The 23,172-nt window shown below is 39.1% G+C and overlaps 1 protein-coding gene across 1 annotated transcript; it reads right to left on the bottom strand.

Annotated features, from left to right (window-relative positions):
• Positions 1-787: 787 nt before the first annotated feature.
• LOC148820096 (FERM domain-containing protein 6) lies at positions 788-21,382 on the bottom strand. The gene is made up of 14 exons (XM_088934182.1): positions 21,244-21,382; positions 14,354-14,519; positions 13,575-13,665; positions 12,120-12,199; positions 11,267-11,343; positions 10,440-10,626; positions 9,758-9,913; positions 8,023-8,088; positions 7,745-7,813; positions 7,188-7,362; positions 5,736-6,050; positions 4,039-4,134; positions 3,632-3,702; positions 788-3,398 (listed from the first exon to the last, which is right to left on the bottom strand). Exons 2-14 carry the CDS (start codon positions 14,420-14,422, stop codon positions 3,117-3,119), a joined length of 1,734 nt encoding a protein of 577 aa, XP_088790308.1. The 5' UTR covers positions 14,423-14,519; positions 21,244-21,382; the 3' UTR covers positions 788-3,116.
• Positions 21,383-23,172: the final 1,790 nt, after the last annotated feature.

Below are 23,172 nucleotides of genomic sequence, written 5' to 3'. Positions count from 1 at the left end.
CACAGGTTGTGTAGGAAACCAATTGCAAGGTAAATCTTTAGAGGCTGAAAAAAATATTTTCTAAATAAATAATAGGCCTGTTAATTTAATAATAGCCAGAGCATATCTTGGCAAGCAATGGGAGCAAGACAGGACACATCCTGTATGGGATGCCAGTCCATCACAGGGCACACACAGAAACAGTTAGTCACACACTCACACCACGGCCACTTTTACCAGAAGCCAATTAACTTGTTGTATGTATAACATACTTAACTTGTAAGTATGTTTATGGACTGCTGGGGGAAACCAGTGCACCCAGAAGAAATTCACACGTACACTGGTAGACCATACAAGCTCCACACAGATATCAGCCCAGGTCTTGGATTGAACCCAGGAGCCCAGCACTGCAAGGCAGCAATGCTAACCACTGTGCTACCATGCAATATATAATCTGTTAATACATTTATGACATGTATTTCATTTATAAAATACTGTATTGGTGAATCAAATTACTGTACCTTCTGCAAACACTGTAGTTTGAGATGTTTATAGAAGTGCAGGTGGTCCAGGCTATGACCAGTATTAGGGTTTTATTTTTATCATGCAATTTCTCTACTTCAGAGGATGGTTATCATCCCATTTACATTACTCTGTTAATACTGTATTACTATTAATCCTTTTAGAAATATTTCATGATTTTCATCACCTCTAATATAAAAATCCCTTTAGCATCTTACATGTCCCGAGCAGATCTGAGTTTTCGCGAAGCATCTTCAGGAAGTCAAAAATAAGTCTTCACTTCTATTCATTAGGACATTTCAGTTTTTATTGCTATAGTCTTACAAAAATGTTTCCTTTCACTGAAAGGAGAAAGCATTTAGAGAAAAACTCTATTTACCTGTTTAATGTATAAATGATTTTAAACACAGCAATTAATACAATATGGTGTAATTAGTCTACATAAGATAGAAATGATCATATAGGTCACAGATATAAAAAGGTACAAGGAATTTCTTAATAGAAAAATGCCAATATAAAAAATGAGAAAAACGAACAGTCACAGCTTTTACAATTAATACTAGAATGAAGAATACCAACAAACCTGTTGGTAGATTCGTTGCATAAAATAATCTTATTTTCACCACTAGACATAAATAAATAATACACAGGTAAATGCAATGATTGATGCAACTTCTAAAAATACAAGATACATATTCCAAATAAAATAGGCTTTGAACAAAAATAAGATATCATGAATCAAGTGCAAGAATTCTGCAAACTGATAAACCAGATATACCGTTCTCATAGTTGAGAATAATCCATATCTCTCACATTCACACTTTCATTTTCAGAATCCTGAAAGACAAACAGGGCATATTAACAAGGACATATATAGTCTTAACATTAATGCACCCCTTATTTAAACAATTTGCATAAGCTTTGTGATAAATCCTTTTAATCAAATTGCAGAATGCATTAAATTCAATCTTATGAAAATAAAGCCATTAACACAGAAAACATTGTATAACTCTTGGTTTTGAAGAAGAACCTTAAGTTATTATAGAAACATTTCCTTCAGTGCCCTGTGAATCCCCGGGGACACAGTACCTTCCACTAGTGGAATAAACCTTCCTCTAGTGAATTAATAACATGCCAAAAAAGTGAAACGTGAAAACGATACAAGAGCACTAGAGCTGGAATAACATCTGAACACTTCATCCTGCTCAATAGCACACCTTAATTCTTACCGGATAACTTTCCTTGTCACAGGAAAAACAGTTACAAATACAACTGTCTTTTCATTTTGCTTCAAAAACCATCGCCTGCACAGAGCAGAGGTTGAGCCCTGTGGCTCAGACAAGTCTGGGTCATGTCAATAGCCGACTGGGACTGGAATTTGAAAAGTGGTGGCACCATTGTGTGTGTCAAGGCTGGGCCTTCTCGGCATTCAGTAAAACAAGCTGCGACTTGCTTGGGAGTTCCAGCCTACAAGAACTTTCCAATAAGGCCTTGTGGAACTTGCAGTGTGTCAAAGAAAAACTGTTCTCACAGGCAGGTAATCAGAGCAAGATATCTGCAGGTCCTCATTCTCTTCATGCAGTACACAAGCTGGAACCTCATGCTAATGAGTAAAGCTGAGTCTTAAACAACTAGGAATCCCGAAGAAAGCTGGTATTTAAAAAGTGGCAATCCCAAATAGTTCTAAAAATGCCTAAACAGTTTGTAATACCAACTGATTGAAGAAAACTACAGTAAATACACTAAAATTGCACTAAAAATGAGTTTTTGACAAAAAACACCAATGAAAGCTGCCAACTACCCTCAAAAACATTCTTCTGCCCTGTCCTGTCCCTCCTTTCCCTCCTCTTGCACTGTTCCCTGAACTCACTCTTTACCACAAACAACGTCCTGGTCCCCAACTTAACCTTTAACAACACATAAAAACCACAGTAAAAGACGACTACAAGAGTACATCAAATGTTAGTTATCAAAAATGTAACACTAAATGGATGTTATTCTTTGTATTGCAATATTCTGTCAAGTATCCTTTTCTATGATAGGAAGATTGTTAACTTATCTTATCAAGAGAGATGATAGATTTGTTACCTCCACTGAACAAATCAATTTGAAGCATTATTCACGATGAAGTCTGGACTGAGTTTCTGGCCCAGTACCCTTTCTTTTACAACAACTGCAGCTGCGTTTTTTAAAATACTAGTTCAGCTGCCAGAACATGGAAGACACAGCAGCTTGTGAGAAAATGAATTACAAAATAAACATTTTCACATATAATCAAGAGTTTTTACAAATTAAGGAAAAACCTCCCCATTTCAAAGCAATAATGGAGTATCCAGTATATTTGTTCACTGTGGAGTGTATGATCAGCTGGCGGTGAGGTATAAAGGTATATTCTTGTGTGGCTGGCAATGCATGACTTCCTTCACATGCAGCCTTTGTATGTATGAGTCCTTCAATACAGTATTTGTTCTATAGGCACCCTTCCTCCCTTTTCAGAGTCTCCAGGCATCAATCCAGCCTGCCCAGAGGGCCGGACTGACCTCCTTCTCCAGTCAGAACCGGCCTACATTTTAAAGTGCTGTGTATGTGGGTTGTTTACTCAACGCAGTCCTGAATCACAGCATGAACTCCAGCAGCTGTTCGTTCCCCAGCAGGTCCAGGGAGAGGCAGTTCATGGACCTCTTGCCATAGAAGGATGGTTTAGTCTGGCCCTCAGTGGTGCAGTACGTGTAGCAGTACTGGTCCTCTGGGTCAGGCGCGCACAGACCGAAGGTGTAGCTCTGAGACGTATCTGTGTGCAGGCCAGCGCCTAGTGGGGCTGGTGGCGAGAACAGACGCACGTCGTCCAGGCTCTGGCTGTGCCGGTCCGTACAGCTCCGACCTTTCCGCTTAGACGCCTGTCAGAGAGGTGTGGAAGAACAAGCATGAGGAAACACACCCAAGCAGCGCTTGTGTGAGACAACAGGACAGCAGTCACAGGAATCTAGATCCTAACTTTCACTATACACCAGGCTCCTAGAATACTATCCCACTACCTTACTGGTTACATGATTCTACTCTTCGGGGATTCGTAATGAGATTTAAATCAGAAATTATCCCTAAACTCTCAAATGTGTCTTCAGCGACTCACCTGTTCAAGGGAGTCTATGTTACGTAGTCTCACTTGTGTTTCTATTGAGCTCACAGGCTGGATACTGACATCTGCAAAAAATAAAGCTATATGATAGGAGTTTGGTTTCCAAATAAAGGTCATACTTTAAAGCACTTTTTAGTTTAAAATACTGAAACTCTTCATTGAACACTTGTGTGACAACTGCTTTTATGAAACTGCTCAGTTATGGATATTTGTAATTCCAGTTTTAGAAGAAAAGACATTACAGGACAGTAGGTGGCAGTAAAGGCATGGCTGAGAATAGTTTGCTATTCACTATTACTATTGTCACAGAGCAGCTACTACTGTATGTATTCAGTTGAACAGTGATGATCTATGAAGTGCTGTGCAGCCATCCATGTGTTCTCAGCTCCATGGTCACTAACCCTTCCAGCTCTGTTCTTGATTGGCCAAGAACTGCAACATTTCTTCTGGGTCATCCACAGACACCTCTTCAGGCTCATCCACAGCCAGCTCCACCTCTGCACATGAGAGACAAGTCCACATCAAACAACATGAGCCCAGAACGCATAGAGAAACTTTATTAGATACCTGATAAGTAATGACAGGTTTTATGAATGACAGCTGGCTAAATTGCTGAAGTGTGCATTATTCCTGCAAATGTTACTTAAAACGCATGTTCAAAAAATGACCAAGGATTGCTTGACTTTGCATTATTGCGCTGGAACATCTGATTAAAGTAAATGGTTCATTAGCCATTTACCTTTATCGAGAATGTATTGCTTAAAAGCAAAGTCCTCTTAATTGTAACCCAGATAACTTTGTGTAGACTCTGAGTTATCCTTAATATCTTAACGAGTATGCAGTCATGATGCCTTGTACATTTTCAAAAGTTGTGTTCTGCATTGTTGCAATTGTAGTGCTAAAAGTTCTTTTCAAGACTGATTGTTAGTGTCTTTGATCTAATTCCTAAAACATAAGCTTATTTCTTGTCTTAGGAAAATAAGTGCTTGTACTTCTACAGTTTTAGCATTCCAATATGACCAGTGATAAATATCTATCTTAGAGAACAATACTGATTAAAGCTGGAAAAGTAGTTTTATATACAAACCTGTGGTTCAAGTACTGCATTTTGTTTTTAGAAGCGTTTACTTTACATATATATATAGCTCGTTTTCTATGGTTAAAGGACCATAGCAAGTGAAACAGTTAACCAAAACTGAGCTGTAAGGTAAAATAAGTTCATAACAAATACTAATCATCTGTTTTTGTCTGAATTAGCCAGTGAACCTAATCCAGTGTATAATTTCTGCATCTATCATTTGCACATCAAATAAAAAGTTCAAAACCCTTCATCGTACAAGTTACAGAGCATTCAAACTGAATTTATCTTTTTCTATAGTGACAAATAGACTTTGTTCTGGTCAAGTAATGGGGTGTCTTTGCTTTGAGAGGGCTGCCAAAGAACACAGAGAAGCTGCTCACATTGAATAAAATACTTGGCAGGCAATTATCCCCACACAACAGTGAGGAATGTATGCAAACAGAAGTTCAGCCGGCCAGCTAAGTAATCCAGTTAATGGGTAACATCCTGCAGAATCTGGGGAAAGGTGAATATCCCTTCAAAAAAGCAGTTTGGGAGACCCTCAGCAAAGTGTCAACAGTAGTGGGAGTTGTGGCTCACAGGTATACAGATCAAAACTAAGGCAGGTAGATTTTCTTAAGGGGCCAGTGCCCTAGTTTTCTTAACAAATTCACCACAACTAAGCTCCTTCTCTGAAGTTCGGAGACATGAGCTCCTTCGTGGACAGAGTCCTTCAGACTGTCTTAGGGACGGGAACTATTGGGGAGTAACAGGTGTCCAATTAACTACCCAAAATAGGGATAAAGCAGGGTGAAGCCCACTGACCGTTGAAGGACATGACAAATAACACAATGAAGAATCCAAAATTCAGATAAATTCTGTGCCAAGCCACACTATGTTTAGCCAGGATTCTGAGATGCTACAGGGTGACTGCAGTGGAAGTATCAAGTCCTGCTCCAGAGTCCCTCCGTGATCCCTCACTCCCTAATCCGGACAGTGTAAATGCGTGGAGGCAGAGTGAGAGCGGTTTCCCCTCACCGTCATCCTGCCAGTCATCATCGGTGCGGGCCTTGCTGCCGGTCTCGATGCCGGAGGTGTGCGAGCTGCCGTGGCTGATGGCTGAACTGAAGGACTTCATGGCAGAGTGCGTGGGGGGCAGGGAGAAGGGTTCGTCCACCGTCATCTCCACAGACGTGCGCTGCCGGGCGTCAGCTTCGATGCCGGAGCTCCCGCGACTGCTGCCAGAGCAGGAGCGGCGCGGGAAGCGGGTGCTGCTGTCCGCACCCGGGCCCAGGGGCTCCAGGTCCACTTCCAGGGTGTCGCTGATGTAGGACTCTCGGTATCGCTTCTTATCTGGGGGGACGGGACGACATACCTTCATTTACAACTCATATTCCATCCTCTGGAAAACCAAAGGCTTTACTGGGATTTTGACAAGGAAAAACAAAAACCGTGGCAGACTTTTCATTTATGAAATGCCGGCAGTTATATCACTCAGCAGCTCACAGCTGGCAACCCACTGAAGCTTAGCAGTGTGAGTCTGGCCAGTACCTGCATGGGAGGCCTCCTGGGAAAAGCTTGTTAGTGGGACCAGGAGGGGGTGCTTACCCTGCAGTCTGTGTTGATCCTAATGCCCCAGTATCAGTATAGTGATGGGGACATTACACTGTTAAAAAAAAAGTGCTGTCCTTCAGATGAGATGTAAAACTGAGGTCCTGACACTCTGTGGTCATTAAAAATCCCAGGGTATTTCTCAAAAAGAGTATCTTGGCCAAATTTCCCCCAGGCTTTTACCAACCATGGCCCAACTAATAATGCCTGTATATGAATCGGCTGCTCTATTCTGTTCTCCTCCCCACTGATAGCTGGTGTGAGCGTACTGGCACACTTTGGCATGTCGCATCATGCAGGTGGGTGCTACACATTGCTGATGGAGGGAGTCCCCATTAGCTGTAAAGCAGTTTGAGTGGAGTGTCTAGAAAAGCGCTATATAAAAGTAAGGATTTATTTATTTTATCAATGTCTTCAAGATTGTATTGCTGTATTGAAGACCATGGGATAATACAGAAAACATTGACAGACACAACCAGCAAAACTAAATGACCATTTAACCTCTGCTGGACTCTTAAACTTCAGTCTTTTTCCTCTCTGCATTTTATTTCATAGGGATATGATGTTTGAAATCACTCACCAGCCTTTCACTGCTTGTCACAGCTGCTCTGTGTAATCAGATCAAATGGTGAAGGACCAGTACTTGGTTTTAATTTTGGTAACTTCATTGCCTCAGAGAGAAAAACCTTACCTAAAAACAAACTTCAGCCTTTTTTTTCTTACAATGTCTATTATTTCTGCATTTCTATTTCTATTATTTATAGATCTCTACGACTGTCAGTAATGGTGAGTAATACATGATAATTTTTGTTTTTTTACAGTTCCCTAGACACCGAAGCAAACTCAATAGCTCTGTCCAAGCCAGTCTCACACTCTTACCCTCAGTCTCTTCGATCTTGCGGATGTGTTTGAGCACCGGCTGGATGTTGAGGTACAGCCGGTGGCCGTTACTGAGGTGCTGCAGCAGATGCCTGGACCGGAAAGGGGAGCCAGTGTAATACACAAGCTTTCGGGCTGATGGCAGCCCATCCGGCTGGATTTCAAACTTTTTACCCTGCAATATGGCAAAAGTAACACTGACGACTTTGTCTCTCTTTGTCTCTTATATTTCACCTGCAATGTAACTTGCCATTAGTGTCCTGTGTCACATTCCTCTTAGAAACACACATTCATTCTGTACTTCTGCTACAGTATGTGCATCTTAGAAACTGTTCTTCAGAGTTTCAAGCCTTGTATAAGGCAACAAGAAACATTCAAAATTGATATAACAAAAGTCATCTGTTAATACACAAAATAAAAGAGTCAGTGGATGTGTCAAATTACAAGAAAGATTAGCAATGCATTGTTGCTCTTGTTATCTGCTTGGCACGCCATGTTGACCGATGAGAAACAGGTTATATGAGATTCCACAAAGGAGAAAGATACGCCCAACATACCAGGAATGTCAGCCTGCCAACGTTAGACCACGGGAAATCGTACAGAAGCTGACGTACACTGTTCAGCTCCTAAGACACATAGAATGAACAATCTCAAAGCATCTGCTGGAAATAGCTTCAGGTAACCAATCTGTGCCAAACAAACCATAATTAACCACTTATCATTGTTCCCAGTATCTCCATCTACATTCATTATCTGTACTCAAATTCTTAACATTTTTCACGTATGCTTGAATTCTAAAATTTGGATATTTTGAAAGCCGGGCACAATAACACACCTGATAAATGTACATTCCTCGCAGGGTCAGCCCCAGGATGATGGAGCCATGCTTCTCCTTCTTGTCCTGTTGAAACCAAAAACTATTAGTCCCATTTCTGTTATTAAGATAAATATTATTTTTAAACTCTTATGTTTAGGTTTCTACGTTTCCACTATCACCACATGATTTTAAACTAATTGGTTGGTGGTTACTGACTGTGTGAGTCTCATTCCCTTTTTGTCAAGCGTGTTGAGAACTTAGATCCGGGATTTCAAACTGATAACTGGCTAAACAACGAGCTCCTCAGAAGCTGCCTATCTCGACAGGCAGTGTTAAAACGTGTTTATGGCCTTCAAAAGGAGCTGAATGATTTCTCTGACAAGAAACTTGCCAGATGTTTTTTTGAAAAACGTTTGTGGGTTCTGAAGCTCACATACATGTCAGGTGTATTCCAGTTACTAAATACTCTTAATCAGAATATTCAAGGCCATTATCTTATCATTTTGAATGTTTAAGACAAAGCCAGAACTTTTTCTAGCAAGATATTGCATTGGGGGAGAGAAAACTACATGAGAGTCACTGTAATGTTCCCACTCCTTCAACAACAACTTCAAAATGTCTAGCATGACAGCTGACAACATTCTGCCTCCATATTTTCCCCATCTTTCACTCCGGAAGGATTATTTTAATGAGTTCTTCCCCAAGCTTGACAAAACTCACTTAAACTGGGTCAGAAATCTGTGCTCATCACTAACTGAGGCGATTCTTGGCCTGCGGCCACAAGAGGAAAAGACTGAAAATGTCCAAATTTTATTTCCAGATTTCTTTCACTGTTTTCTCTATCGGTGTTCTGGATCTAAGTGAGTGAGGAGTACCCACAGAGTGAGAAAGCTCTTTAAGGTCTTCTAACCTTTGGAACCTCTCATTTGTGTGAAGCAGATTTTTCCACTTTAAAAGTCTTCAAAGATAGAGCATAAATACATGTGGAGAATGATATGAAATCAGCACTAACATGAACAAAATCACATATTGCAGCAATCACCAGTCCCATCCATGCCACTGCAAGGGGCCAATTAGATTTGTATTATGAATTCTGCACTGCACTGCAGTTAGGGTTATTTTTTACTGTGCATATTCCATTAATGACCTGCACTTGCATAAGCCTCTTAAAACAGCTCATTGTAGCAAGTTGCAGAGGGTGGATAAAAGTACGATATGTTTCAGTGAGGTGGGGGTCCTTGGTCAGAGTGCAGTCATCTTTGGGGGCCTTGAGAACCCTAATTTTTGGTATGTATGACTAACTTGAACTACACTTCATTCAAATCTGGTAAACAAGTTTGACACCCCTGAGCTCTGCTGTATGTCACATGCCTTTAAGCTCGAGACGAACATATTTCTGAACACCTACTGTGTGCTGAAACGCTGTATTGCCACACCCCCTCTCCGTGAGCTCAGAAATTTAATCACCTACAGTATGTAAGAAGAAACACCCACAATTGCTGAAATGCTCAGCATACCTGAGCCAACATAATCCAAACACTTAAAAGAGGTTGGGCACTGCATGTTTAAATGAGTCACTGTTAATTTTGGTTTTGTATTAACACTGAAAGTCTGACTAAGAAAGAAAGCGTTTCTTCCCTTAATTGCAGTACGTATGCTAGCTCAGCTGAAACCCACTGCATTACTTATCTATGAGACTGATTTTAAGAATTGATTGTGCAGCTTTTGGCATATATGAAGTGCCTGCCCTTACCTTACGCAGCCTGTAGAAGTGCACAGGCACGTCCTCCAGCAGGCAGGACTCCCTGACAAACAGAAGAATGGCCTCCTTGGTCAACAGCCCCTTCTGCTCCCTGTGGATCTTGGGCGCATGCTTCAGGATGTAGTCACAGCCTCTTCTGGCAATGATCTGGGATTTGGAAAACACTGTTAATTATCTTTCCTCTCTGGACAAAATCCCATAGGCTGGGGAACTGGCACTGAGCAGCACTATCTGTGCTTAGGCTCTCTAGGAACCCTCTCCATCCTACCCCACCGGAGCAAGACTGCAAACTCTGTCTAGGCTACCTGACATCTCTGAGAATAGGCCTGCCCAAGACTCAGGACAGAACTTATAATGATTTAATTTCAAAGTGAAATGATTTCATGGATCACTGCTCCAAAGACATAACACACATCAAATGGCTTGACTTGTTTGCATGACAGATGATATTAGGGTGTTACTGGATTGTGTACTTTACAGCTCCACCCTAATGGGAGTGCTCTGCAAAGTGTGATCTGAAAATACATGTCTACCCCATATTTCATAGCAGGCAGGGAAGCTGGGATTGAGAAATACTGGAAAGGTCTGGAAGCACCGATATTGCAACTGTAAACCACTTTTTTGAAAGCCCAAACAAAAATGACCAGTATTACACATTTAGTGAGGCACCTACCCATGATGGGAAGTAGTCCTGTGGCTTGAAGTACTCTCCCACATGCTCCTCGGTGTGGTAGTCCCCTAGATCAGCTTGCAGAGCATACGCTGCTAACAGGAAATATACCTCCTCTTTGTGTCTACACTCCGATCTCAGCACTCGATCTCGTAGATCACAGTAGTACAGGTGTCTGGCCTTCCTGTCACTGCCAGGAAAAAGAAAGGGGCCTAGCAACACATCATATTGACTTAATATATTGCAATTAAGCACAGATTTGTCAGAATACAACGTACACTGACAGAGTCCACCTAAGAGCAATCTTAATATCAACACCAATACATATTGTAATTTAAACTGCTGATGTAATTCATATGCTGCTCTCCAAGATTTCTGTAGTTTATCTCCTAAATATTAATTTAGGAATATTTATTGTTTTATATATTATACATTTTACGTTATAAATATTATTTAGGAAATAAAATGTTTAGAAAATATTTGCATTTCTGTCGCTCCCAATGATGTGACCATACAACATTTTTTCTATTTGTGCACGAGTCAAAGATTAACTATGAATTTTCTATTAAATACACCTATCATAGAACAACTTGCCAACTAACAGCTGCAGAACACAATGGAATACGTTTATTTTCTTAAGTACAACTTCACAAAATCTATAAGCATGCAAAAAAATATTCAAACTGATTTCATGTGGTACATAATTTTACTAGGGTATATAATTCACACCCTCTAATCTCCAAAATAGACTTCAGAAGTATGATTGTTTCCTGCTAATGAGTATAAGAAACAAATTAAATCCTATAAACATTCTTGTTCAGAAACATTACCTTAAGAGTCTTCCATTCTCTATGTAATATTGTACCTGCAGACAGGTGACTAGAGGCAAGTCAGGACAGGCAGAGCCCTGCAAGAGGAGGGGACAATCAGAATCAGAAAGAGACACCACACTTACACATATAGCTTATTTAAGTTGCCTTTCCAATCTTTAGCATTTCTTTGTGATAATTTTCAGTTTTTATAGATATATTTTAATAACTTAAATTGGAAAATCATTCTGTTCTGAGCAAAAAATAGTTAAACAGTTCTCACTCTGGTGCCTAAGTAAAATGCATGCTAACAGTGCCATAAGAGAGGTATACTGGACCACCACTTACTAGAGAACACAGTATCCTCTAAGCAACAAATATCATAGCCTGAGAAATATATAGACCGATATTAGGAAATACTAGGTGGAGTGCATTTAAAGTCACAAACATGATGCCCTTCTATACAAAGAGCATCGTGGGAGTATGAAACAAGTGATGCCATGTAATCGAAGCTAATATCTCAGCCTCTTTCAAGAATTGGCTGGACAAGATTCTGGGATCAATTAGCTACAAACTACCAAACAGGCTGGATGGGTCAAAAAGCTTCCAATCGATTGAAACCTTTCTTATGTCCTTGTGTAAACAGCAAAAAAAAAAAAGAGGTAACTAGATTCGCTTTAGTAAGCAAATAACATTTGTCTCTATATAATAATCAGTGACGTCTCCAGGTGCTCCGCAAAACAGTTTTTAAAATCCTTAATGTGTTCTAACAGCACAGATTGTACTAAACAGTGTTTATATAAACGAACGCGTAGTAGGAACATCCTCAGCTACATGTGCATGCAGAGGTGCACTTTTAGACATCCAGCCTCACCTTGCTAGAGTCTTTCTTCCATTCTTTGGGGAAATACTTGGTCAGCTTTTGCTCCAAGTCCATGAATACAAGTTCATTGTCTGAAAGAAAATGGTACAAATGAAGCAACAAGATCATGTAATCATGCCTGTACAAAGATTTATGAATTAACGTGGTGAGTTTGTCCTACGCATTATTTGGCTACTTACAGCCTCTATGCCTAAACACATTGCTTCCAAAACCCTGTATTTTCTCACTCCAATTTACCAAGAAACACCTTTTAGCGAAGGAAGGACTGAAAGCAAGTTTTGGCAACAATTGTGAAGAACTGTTAAACTTTAGGTAAAAAATACAGCTGGTTTTAAAATGTGGAAAAGCTAGGAATATTTTCTTTAATAAAATTCCTTTGTTCTGTAACCCTGTGCTGCCTTGTTCAGAGATGGCAGTTCCAAATCCAGCACAATAAACACACACAGAGCCTCAGTGGTCTCAGTCACTGCATGCTTCACAGCTTACAGTCCAATTTCCAGAAACAATCTTTGAAGGAGAAACAACTTTTCTTTTCAAAGGGCAATAATAAAAAGGAAGATTGATTTGCAAATAATCTCGCTGTCAGTCAGAGGTACATGATGAATGTGTCCAGAAGCAATTTGCACCCCCTCCCGATCTCCATCTCCCCTCTAAGGAAGAATGCTGAACTACATTCCAGCCTTAATTAAATTAATATTGCTGGAATCCTGGGTAATAGTGAAACGCTCCATCCTGCAAAAACAAAAGGGCCCTTGTTGAGAAGGTAAGCTTCACAGGATTAGCCGAAAACAAAGGCAAAGACAAACTTTGCAGCTGTTTATCAAAAGATTAGGTATCTCAGTTATGCTGGAAACATTCATTTATTCAAACAAATGGCTTTGATTTTGGCAGCAAACCCTCATATTGAGATTTCTAATGTAGACGGCGCACAGCACTTCAAGGACAGGCCTAGACCAGGAGATTGGTCCTGGTGTCAGCCAGTACGGCTTAATGACTCAACAGGAGAACTGGCAGGGAGCTTTGAAGTTTACAGACTGCTCTTGCCAGCTGTCTGAAGCCGAGTTCACCGCTGGAATCATATCTTAACACTGTGACAGTCCATACCCATCATAATTTCTTCTACACAACATTCAGTGTAGCAACATTTGAAGTAAAAGATGTGACACAAACCATACAGGGGCTAGAATTAAAACACCTAAAATATAACACAAGCAATAAATCTATTATTAGTAATAAAAATGGACTAGACCAGTCATGTTGAGAGTAAACCAGTTTTTCTCCTTTGTTTTAACCTTTTAATCAATTATATCACACAGAATACCCTGAGACAACCTTTCACACACTAAAAGCCCATTAATAAGTACAGGAATGGAAAAATAACAAAGAAAGCAAGTCACATAAAAACACAAATTGTCTGCACTAAAACAATATTATAGTAAGACCCACCTTTCACGACGCTGAGCCCAAAGAAGTGAAGGTTCTTGACTTTCAGAAGCTCGCAAACACGACCAAACAAATCTTGCCCTGTCGCCTTCACCTGCATCACACAACAGACAGACAGCAGGAACAGGCTCATCAACATCATCTACCAAGGAAACCATTTGTTCCACTTACGAGAGAACATTGTGCTTCTTTTTTATGCATTTCATCTGCTGAATGGGGAACACTGATTTGTTTTTGTTACCTTCAGTGGAAATTTAACATTCACTTCTATCTTTTAAAGCACTCCTAAGAGGGCATACTTCTTTAAAGAAGCAGGAAGGACAAATGCTTAAGTAGACTTCCCACAACTTACTTAAATATATGAGCTGTACAGAAGATGATTTAGTACTTATAATTTTATTAACTTTTACAACATGCATACACAGAACTCTGCTCTTGTTAGCATGCAGTAGCGGAGCATGAACTCATCTACGTTCACAGCTACAGGACACTTTCTCTGGTTGTAGAAACTATCAAATTAAGTGTAATATTGAAAGGGCAATGTGCTAACGAACATTTTGAGGTGTTTTCCCAATATTGTTATTTTTTCATTTCAAAACCCATAACATAGACCTGAAATAAAATAAACGAAATATTACTAAATATTGAAATTCGATTTATTCTGTAGTGAGTGACTACTCAAAGCTACTAACATGAAGCGAAGACAGTTTCTTCTATGTAACCTGCATCTGAGCAGCGCATTCACATACATTAACAGTGGGCAATTCCAACTGTGCACTTACCCCAATGGTGATGTCAAGCTGCTCTTTGTTAGGCAACAAGACACACACACTTCGCTCCTGCTTGCTCATGGTAACTCTTTTATCTGATCCTTCACACAGGTCTGGCTTAGGGTCCTTTCCTTTCACAGGATTGCTCCAAACAGAGGCCCCGGAGCCTTCATCTCCCCTGGAAAAAAAGAAGGAAATTAATTAAGGGAAACAGCTCACCTCCTCCGCATGAAGAGAGGAGTAGACATGTCCTGACAGCTGCATTGTTGCTTGATGAAAAACGTGGCTTCAGCACATTCTGCAGAGCACATTAGAACACTGAATTCCACCAGCACAGACAGTATGCACAGCTTGTATTCTTTTCGGACTAACCCGCCAAGCAGATCCTTTAGACATGTTTAACACTGTAAATGTTCACAGATCTTGTTGTTTTCTTAAACTGTCACATGCATTCAGTTTGCTATGCCATGGCTTTCCACAGTTTCAATCATGTTTCCCTGAACACTGTTATACTATGCCATGCTCTTACCAAGATTTCATAGCACTTTACTAGACCTCACTTTTGTAATGAACAACACCCTGTATTATCCATTTAGCCAAATAAAGTACTTTTGCCATCCATCAAAAGGCTATTCTGATCCATGTTTTGGTCAAGCATGAATGTGTGCTTTGTGATTTTTGAACATTCTTAAAGGTGCCATAAAAACGTCAGCCTCAGTCATTCATCAATAAAAACTCTTTGGTGTTTGGTCCAAAGGAGCAGCCAACAGAAAACATACACTTGTCATTACTTGGCAAGCACTCCAAGCTCCATTATTGCTGGCTATATTGAGCAGCTGTGAAATGTCTTTGATTTAAGCTGCACATGTGGGTGTCAGTCTTAAGCAAGAAAACCAATAGCTTTAAAAAAAACTCACAACACAAAACCTTATTTGAACTCCTGAGGTTGTACATTCTTAAGAGTACTGACTGAGCTGTGTTGTTTAGTGATTCTGCTTCCAAAGTGGAAATCTTTAAAAGAAATGATGCACCGATTTTATTTTTGTTATAGTACCAAATCCAAAATGCCTGCCTTCAAAACTTTCTTTACTGGAAGACAATTTGTTATTAAAATCACAAAATATAAACAATTATTTGATTAGGTTTAATTTTTGTTTTATCTATTTTTCTCCAACAACTTAAGACGAATTTAATGTATTAATTCTTATGAAACAAATTTGTCAAACTTTTTTTTGTCATCTGTCAAACGTTTTTTTGCAGTTAGATCTTCATTTTTCTACAAAGCTCTCCAGACTGTTCTGACCTAATCTAAATAGCTCTTACCTTGTCCATTATGCAGAAACTACACTGAACCTAAAGACTCAATAGAGCACATCATCCACTTTTAAAATGAGGCCTATCCTGTGAAAAACAAAGTAGATCTCTCAAGTATATGAGTGTGTTTAAGTGACTGAACTGAGATTCCAGTTGGATATCAAACAGATGGCACAGAAAAGCAAGTAGAATCTGACATTACAATATATAACACAATGGAATACAATCTATTCAGTAATTCAATGAGATTCGGGTTTCCGATAAAATGTTAAGTCGATTATGTTTCAAGGCCCAATGCTTTTCTAAACAGACTAGTACTGCCACTGAGTGATTAACGCCAACTTAGTCACAAATCAACTAATCAGCTTAAAAAAATTACAGTACTCATCCCAGCAAAGCTGTGGTTTAATACAGTTAAGGAATGGGAAGAAAAACAAAGATGAGAGATTGAGATTTATTTACATTAGATACATTTACAAAAGCTCAGAAGACAATTTTCTTCAAGGTTCAACCATGGAAGTCTGTTATGTGAATGCTCACAAATGCTCTGAGATTTCCGCATGTCTACTGGAAGTGTATGAGGCCATGTATGCACAGTAAGCAGAGTCCAGCTCAGCAGTGTTTTAGCAGAGCATGGCTAACAGGCTTCTCACAGCTTTAATGATCAGCCACAATAATGGTATAATGAGGTGTGGTCTTTTTGTATGCATTCAAACATTTGTTAACATTTGAAAGACAGCACCCACGTATCCCCTCCACGGTACTACTGTACATTGTAAAATAATGAAATACTTGTAAAATCCAATACTGTATAACCCATCTGCACTGTCAACTTACAGTGCGGCAGCATCAGTATGGCGTAACATGTAAGGATAACCATACATCAATTATTTTTAATTATATAATAAAGTATTGAATTAATGTCTCTAGCATTTATTTTAACAAATGAACGTGCATCCAAAGTTTTATCTTGTATGATTATAACTCTTTTTTATAAGCTTGACAACATTTTTTTTCATTTAAATCCAGTCTGTTAATTAAAATGTCAGCACAGCACGATTCCCTTAGCTCTGGTGGACCTACAGCTGATGAACAGATGCTCTCATCAGAAGCACCAAGGCTTTTCACAGCCAATTAGAGACAAACAGTAATGCCTATCTTGAGGTTTACAGATATTCAGAGGTATCACTGTGAGGTCAATCGCATTATGAGATCTCTGGAGACCTTGTTTTTAACCAGCATTTGCCAGTGACTGTTCAACTATTGCCGAGTGTTGGAGACAGCAGCATTTCAAGTTAAACATATTCATGTAATGAAAACCCAGAAACCCAATAGATAGGACAGAAAAGCAACCCCAAAAGCCTCACTTCAACCACAGAGAAATGTATTTTTATCAAAGAAATAAATTAAAGTTGACAGAAATAGTGTATGGAAAACCTTTTATTTTTAGTTTTATTAGTTTATTTATTAGTTTTAGTACCAATTAATTTTTACTGTGCCTAAAAATAACTCTTCAATTTACTTTTAATCTGGTACACCCTTTGTTTTATGAAGTATGCAGTTTAGCTGTCATCCACATTCAGTGAAACTCTGTTTAAAGAATGTAGGCTATGCATACAAAAAGATATTAACCTGGTTTACTAATGATTGAATATATATATATATTCAAATAATATGTTCAATTAAAAAAAAACAGATAAACTGCTTCTTTAACAATAATAGTAATATTCTTAGTAAACAATGAATGCCAACAAGAGCTCTGAACGTTACCCTGCGCTTTACCGCTCAAGAGATCTGGACTCCTTCAAACCCTGACTATTGACCTGAGCCCGTGTTCTACTGTTATATTCAGTCAGTGTCTGAATCAACTATATCGGGAACATCCTGGGCTCACACATGAACACTGAGCAGGTCCCTGGACCCCCACACTGCAGTGCATTTACACATGAATCACATGCTGACTGCAAAGTGAGTAGGCGTGGGTGTGAGTTTAACTTTGCTCATATTGCTATTTTACAAGTGATGTTTAATTAGCATTAAAATGCCTTTCGCATTACATTTGAATTCCTTTATAAAATGTCAAGACTGAGGTAAATGGTGCACTAAAGAAGAATTCCTAACAGGATACAAACATGAAGAAATGGAAAAACACCACTTTTGTAAGACCCACCACTTTTCATAAGACTGATTAGATACCTTTACCATTCCACAGTCAAAGCACTTAGTGCACAAGTAATTACAACACACTAAACCCCAAGATAAAGACTTTTCCATTGCTTCTGCAAAAAGGTAAGGATTTTGAAAGTATTTTGACCCGGAATATCATAAAAGTATTATTTTAGTGTATTATTTAAGGGTTAAAGCTATAGCTGATTGTGCTTTATGAGTTTATATCCTTGTAATAAAATGCATTCCCTATAAGTAGTCTCATGATTAGTTACCTTACAGAGCAGATAACGCTGAACTGTTATAGAAATAACATTCAACTTTGCTCTCATGTGTGGCTTGTATTATTAGCAACTCTAAGCCCATACTTCCGCAGACCTGTTTGTGTTCCAATGATAGCTTTAAGGAGAAAAAAACTCACCTACCCAAAGTAGAATTAATCTGTATCCATTTACTTTTAAAAGAAAATCTGTATAAAGCTGAAAATAGTAATTTCCAAAAAACAGGCTATTTTTTTGGAAAAAATAGCAGGCTATCTTGCTTTTCACAAGAATGTAAAGCAACGTTTTGTTGTAGTTTCCTAGTTCGGAAGGCTGTAGACATCTGATTTATTTAAACTGTCTGAGCCAGACGTTCTCTGGAAGGGAGTAAAGTAAGGCCCTATTCTGTGAAGCAATAAGCCCATAATAACACACCCGAGACAGCTCAAATGAAAATACAACATACTGTACTGTAAAACGTACACCTCAAGGCAATGTGTGGTGGCGCTTAATCCATAACTACTGAATATGAAAAGAAATTAATATGACAAGTGTTCTTACTTAACCTTTCTCCCCATAAGTGCTATTAACATGAATTACAACAAAAACACCCCATGAAATTATCACTATCTTGAATAAATCATAATTCCAGCCACTCTTCTGTTGTAATCCCTGCTTGGACGTGCAGAACACATACAGTACAGTGCTCTTTCAGCTACGTTCACCCAAGCTAACCAAAATTCACCCCAGTTCCACAACCCTACAGCAGTACAGATTGAAATGACTTTTAGCTTCTACTCACATCACCATCCCACCTCTCCCTCCCAATAAATACCTCTGTAGTCTATAGTAGCTGCAGTGACTTGCAGACAGTCACTGCTGAGTATGGCCTAACATGGAAAGTACAGCAACTGCTTAAAGCTGCAGCTATTTAATCAAGTGTCTGAACGCAGTGACTCCTGTGGTTTGAGACTTTTTGTGAAGTCAGGCACGTCTGGAGAGGGATGAGGGGGTTCCAGGAGGGAGCTGAAACTTTGCTAGAGTTTGGGGTCAGACCCATCATTGTTTTTGTCCATTAAAGCAGAAAATTGAGACTAGCTAAATCCTCCTCTGAATCTTCCAAACGACTCCACGCAGCCCTCCTTAAGGACTGCAGCAGGCAGTGACAGTGAGCAACCCTGGGAGAACAGCAGTCCTTAAGTCACTTTATTTTCTTTTACAGCTTTAGTTTTATGGCAAAACAAAACAAAAAATCCCACTAATGGGACATCACTTTAAAGCAAAACAGGTCCTGTGCTGTCCCGAGACTCTAGACAAAAACTGGTCAGTCCACATCCTGACAAATAGTTTCTTAGACATAAAAAAACACATGAAGTGGTCATTTGTTACTGAACCCATGCGGGATACTTTGAAAGATAAACACCTTGGAGACCTTCACATCAAGAGTTGTCAGATCCCAAGCCCATTTCACTATTTGGTAAACTGATAAAAAAATGGCGTTTCAATATGTATACATCGGTGGCCCAGTTAACCTACTAATTTGCAGCCATACAAGACCAGAACCAGAAATGGCTATCTTGCCTATAGACAGCAAGAGGAGTGCTTTGAGATAAAAGATGAAAGGCAAAGTGACAAAGACATTACCTACTGTAGGTCTGTTAAAAGACGAACTTAAAAGGGAAAAATTAATAATTGACATGGCCAGGTGTGTAAAATAATTCACTTTCTTCACTTCACAGTCAGCAGTCTCAAGCAAAGTTTTCCCACAAGCTAATATATATTGACGACATCTCGCACTCATTGACGAAGACCGTGAGCATTTGTGTTTGCATGTTAATTTGCTGACATCAGAAACTGAAATACCACCCATGATCCATACAACGTTTTAGACAAATATGCAGTGTAAAATACATTCCATCCAAATGATAAATCACTGTTGGAGCACATTTCCAGGTTGGCTGTATCACAAAAATACGTTCAAAAAGCAACAAAAGAAATTTAGTCTAATACGGTTACACTACTTTTATTTCTCTTGCCTACCAAACATATTAAAATACTGATTTAATACATTATTTAAAAATGGCCATAATGCGCAATATCGCAATTGAGAGGTGTTTCCCTATTTAAATGTAAAACTGACGATCTGCAGATCTACATCTACAGTTTTGTTTAAATTTAACATGTACACAACATATGTGTTCGGTACCATTGCCTTAAGAGTATATAATGAGATAAAAGGAGATTAATTTGCTCTTGCCAGGCTAACAACCATCTGTACGCCGATCTCTGCAACGCCTAGAGGTCTGTCAAAAATATTCGTATATTTTTTTACAGACGTGTCTTCTATGCCTTGACTGACGCATTAGAAACGCACGGGAGTATCACAGGTTGAAATAAGATACCCGTAGTCTTAAAACAGAAAGCTTATTTAAAAACATGATGACAAGTGTAAGGGTCGCGTTTTGATGAAGCCTGAGATAAAAACGGCCCCTTGTGTCAAATCTCAAGAAATCCCAAACTAATTATAAGGAAATTATAGAAATAGTAGCACCACTACGTTACATGTGGAAGACGACACCAGTATTAAACAACAATGTGGTTCTTTCTTATTTAGAGCCCACTGAATATAAATCGTTTCAGAATAATGTGTTAAGTTTATATTGAAACAGTACGTTTGCAGGAGTGAGCGCAGAGCACGGGCAATGATTCCTAAAACTGAATGAACCATTCTATTGCTTAGCAATATTCACTGACACAATTAAAATAGCGCTGTAGAATTCACTGGCCAAGAAACTCCGCGTTTCGATGACGATATTGCACCCACTAGGCAGGTGGTATACACATGGAATGTTTCATTGAGAAATGCTTCAAAATTGAAGATTTTTATTTCGAAAAAGACAGAAGTAGATGCCACTACCCTGCTTACTTCCTCACTTTAATTCGGGACACGAAAATCAGACGAGGTAAAAAAAAAACTGATTCAGTTGCGGATGCGTCCCCAATTTAGAAACTTTATTTTCAGTCAAGACCACCAACATACATTTCAATGCAGTTAAAGTTCAGAGACTTAGCCTAGACAAATAATATTCAATGAGCATACTGAAATAGCCATGCCATCTGTGGCTCGCTAGCTTCTAAGGGAAACGCCAGAGTTGTACTCACCAAAACAACGCACAGCACAGGAGCTGGGATTCGTGAAAATACTGTTCGAGTGTGACGTTTGACTTCTCTCAAGAGAATTGTTCTTCAGAGACGCTGCTCACTGGCTACTCCTAATTCAAAAACCCCTTCTTCATACACTAAACCTACAACCCTAAAACACACACCCACCTCCTCCGACAGCCCATTGACTGCCGGAGAGTAGGGATGGGCCAAGACACTACCAGCTGGAATTAATTGTGGGGGGGTGACGCAGGGGAGCTAACTTTCAAATGAAAAAAAAAAGTAATATGAAAGACGCGTAACAAGATTACTTTTACTTATCTTTATAATCAGAATTATAAATGTACAGCATACTGTACTGTTAACTGTACTAATATGCTTCCTGATCACGGAGAAAATTATTCAAATATTATTTAAAAAAAACTGCTGTAGTTATTTTCAGTCAGCGTGACTAAAAGTCAACAGCGGCCAGCTCGTTTTAAAAGCTATATAAATAAAAACACGTGAGACTCGCCTCTTGTGTGCAAACTACGACGAAAGAAGGAAGAAGAACGCGAAGACGGTATAGTGTTAGTATTTTAATCCCAATGTACCTTTTCCAGATTTAAAATTAACATTTTAAATGATAGAGTCCTGCTAGACTAGTTAAACGGTACTGAATATTAAAAGAACATTTCGGTAAACGGTCTAACGTGATCCTTGTTTTCTATTTGAAAATTAAAGTTTGGAAAAGTATTACATTTAACAAAACAACGATGATACCTTAATAGTAATTAATTATACTTCGTTGTAGTGCTTTTGCCAAAATGTCTATTCCTGTTTGTTTTTTTTTTGGTGGTGGAATTTAGTTATGCGGAAATTGCTCTTAAGCGTATCTATAGACCGTAGGCTGCAAATGGATAGAGGCAATAAATAGCATAAAAGTCCAAGAATCAATCCCGCGTCAAGCGTGTTTTTACCATTATGGCTTCTAAAACCTGAGTCAACATTGTTATCGGCTGATAGCAGGAGGCGGCGTTCATTTCCGAAGCCTGATTGTTGTCCTAGTCGAGAGTTCAACAATGGGACAATAGCCGAGTATTAACAATGGAGCCGCTAGAGGGAACCGACAGCCCCAGTTCATTCACTCGCGCACCTGAATTTCTTGTACTGCAAGAAGGCTTACAGGGAGTTTGGCACGTTTACTTCTCCGTGAAAGTGTAAAAGGTTGGAATTGTAAACCAGAAACGAAGAAGCCATAGACAAAAGGGGCGAATGCTTTGGTTGTGGAATTTAGTACATTGAAACCGAAAGGCACAGCGCATATGGGACCAGTTGCTACAGTCCAGGATGAAATGCAGTTTTATCTGTTGTGTGTCAATGACATCTGCTGCACTCATAAAAATAATCAAGATTCAAAGCTTATTCTTTATAAAGGACTATCTTTGACGTTACTGGTGCAAGTAGCAAAATGTAGCCTTTACCCAAATGAATAAACCCCAGCATCACCTGTCAATAAAATGTTGGATTTTGACGAACTGATTAATTTCCGAACATTTTTAAATGATCAATTAACTCAAACCTTCATATTCTCCCTTACTTTGAGGAACTTAATACAATTTTGTTTTTAGCTGTGCCCTGCTACAGAAACATGCCCCGAGATTGATTTTAAAGGAAATTGAAAGCCTTTAAGATGTGCCCTTTGTGACTGTAACTGAATATGGTTTTGCATATGGCTTGCTTTGAGTGCTGGGAAAGTGCTCTTCGATGTGTGAATGGTGCTATGGGTGGTTTTTCTCCCTTCTTGCCCATTAGATAGATAGATAATACTTTATTAATCCCGTAGGAAAATTGATGTAAACATAGTTCACATTAGACATAGTTCACCTTAATGGCTGTTTTGAAGGACTGGGGGAGACCATGTTGTTGGGTCACTTTGGCAAAATGGCA

Source organism: Atractosteus spatula, chromosome 15 (genome assembly GCF_055471065.1).
Source record: "Atractosteus spatula isolate fAtrSpa1 chromosome 15, fAtrSpa1.hap1, whole genome shotgun sequence".
In the NCBI taxonomy this organism is placed as follows: Eukaryota; Metazoa; Chordata; class Actinopteri; order Semionotiformes; family Lepisosteidae; genus Atractosteus; species Atractosteus spatula.
This window is presented reverse-complemented; position numbering and strand designations above follow the sequence as displayed.

What these genes read in the sequence shown, in the direction of transcription:
- LOC148820096 (XM_088934182.1), bottom strand. Translation starts at nt 14,422, where the DNA reads ATGAGCAAGCAGGAGCGAAGTGTGTGTGTCTTGTTGCCTAACAAAGAG. An exon ending in GAGAATGGAAGACTCTTAAG is followed by an intron (nt 10,627 to 11,266) that starts GTAATGTTTCTG and finishes TTTTCCTGGCAG; the next exon opens with TGACAGGAAGGCCAGACACC. An exon ending in ACATAGACTCCCTTGAACAG is followed by an intron (nt 3,399 to 3,631) that starts GTGAGTCGCTGA and finishes CCTCTCTGACAG; the next exon opens with GCGTCTAAGCGGAAAGGTCG.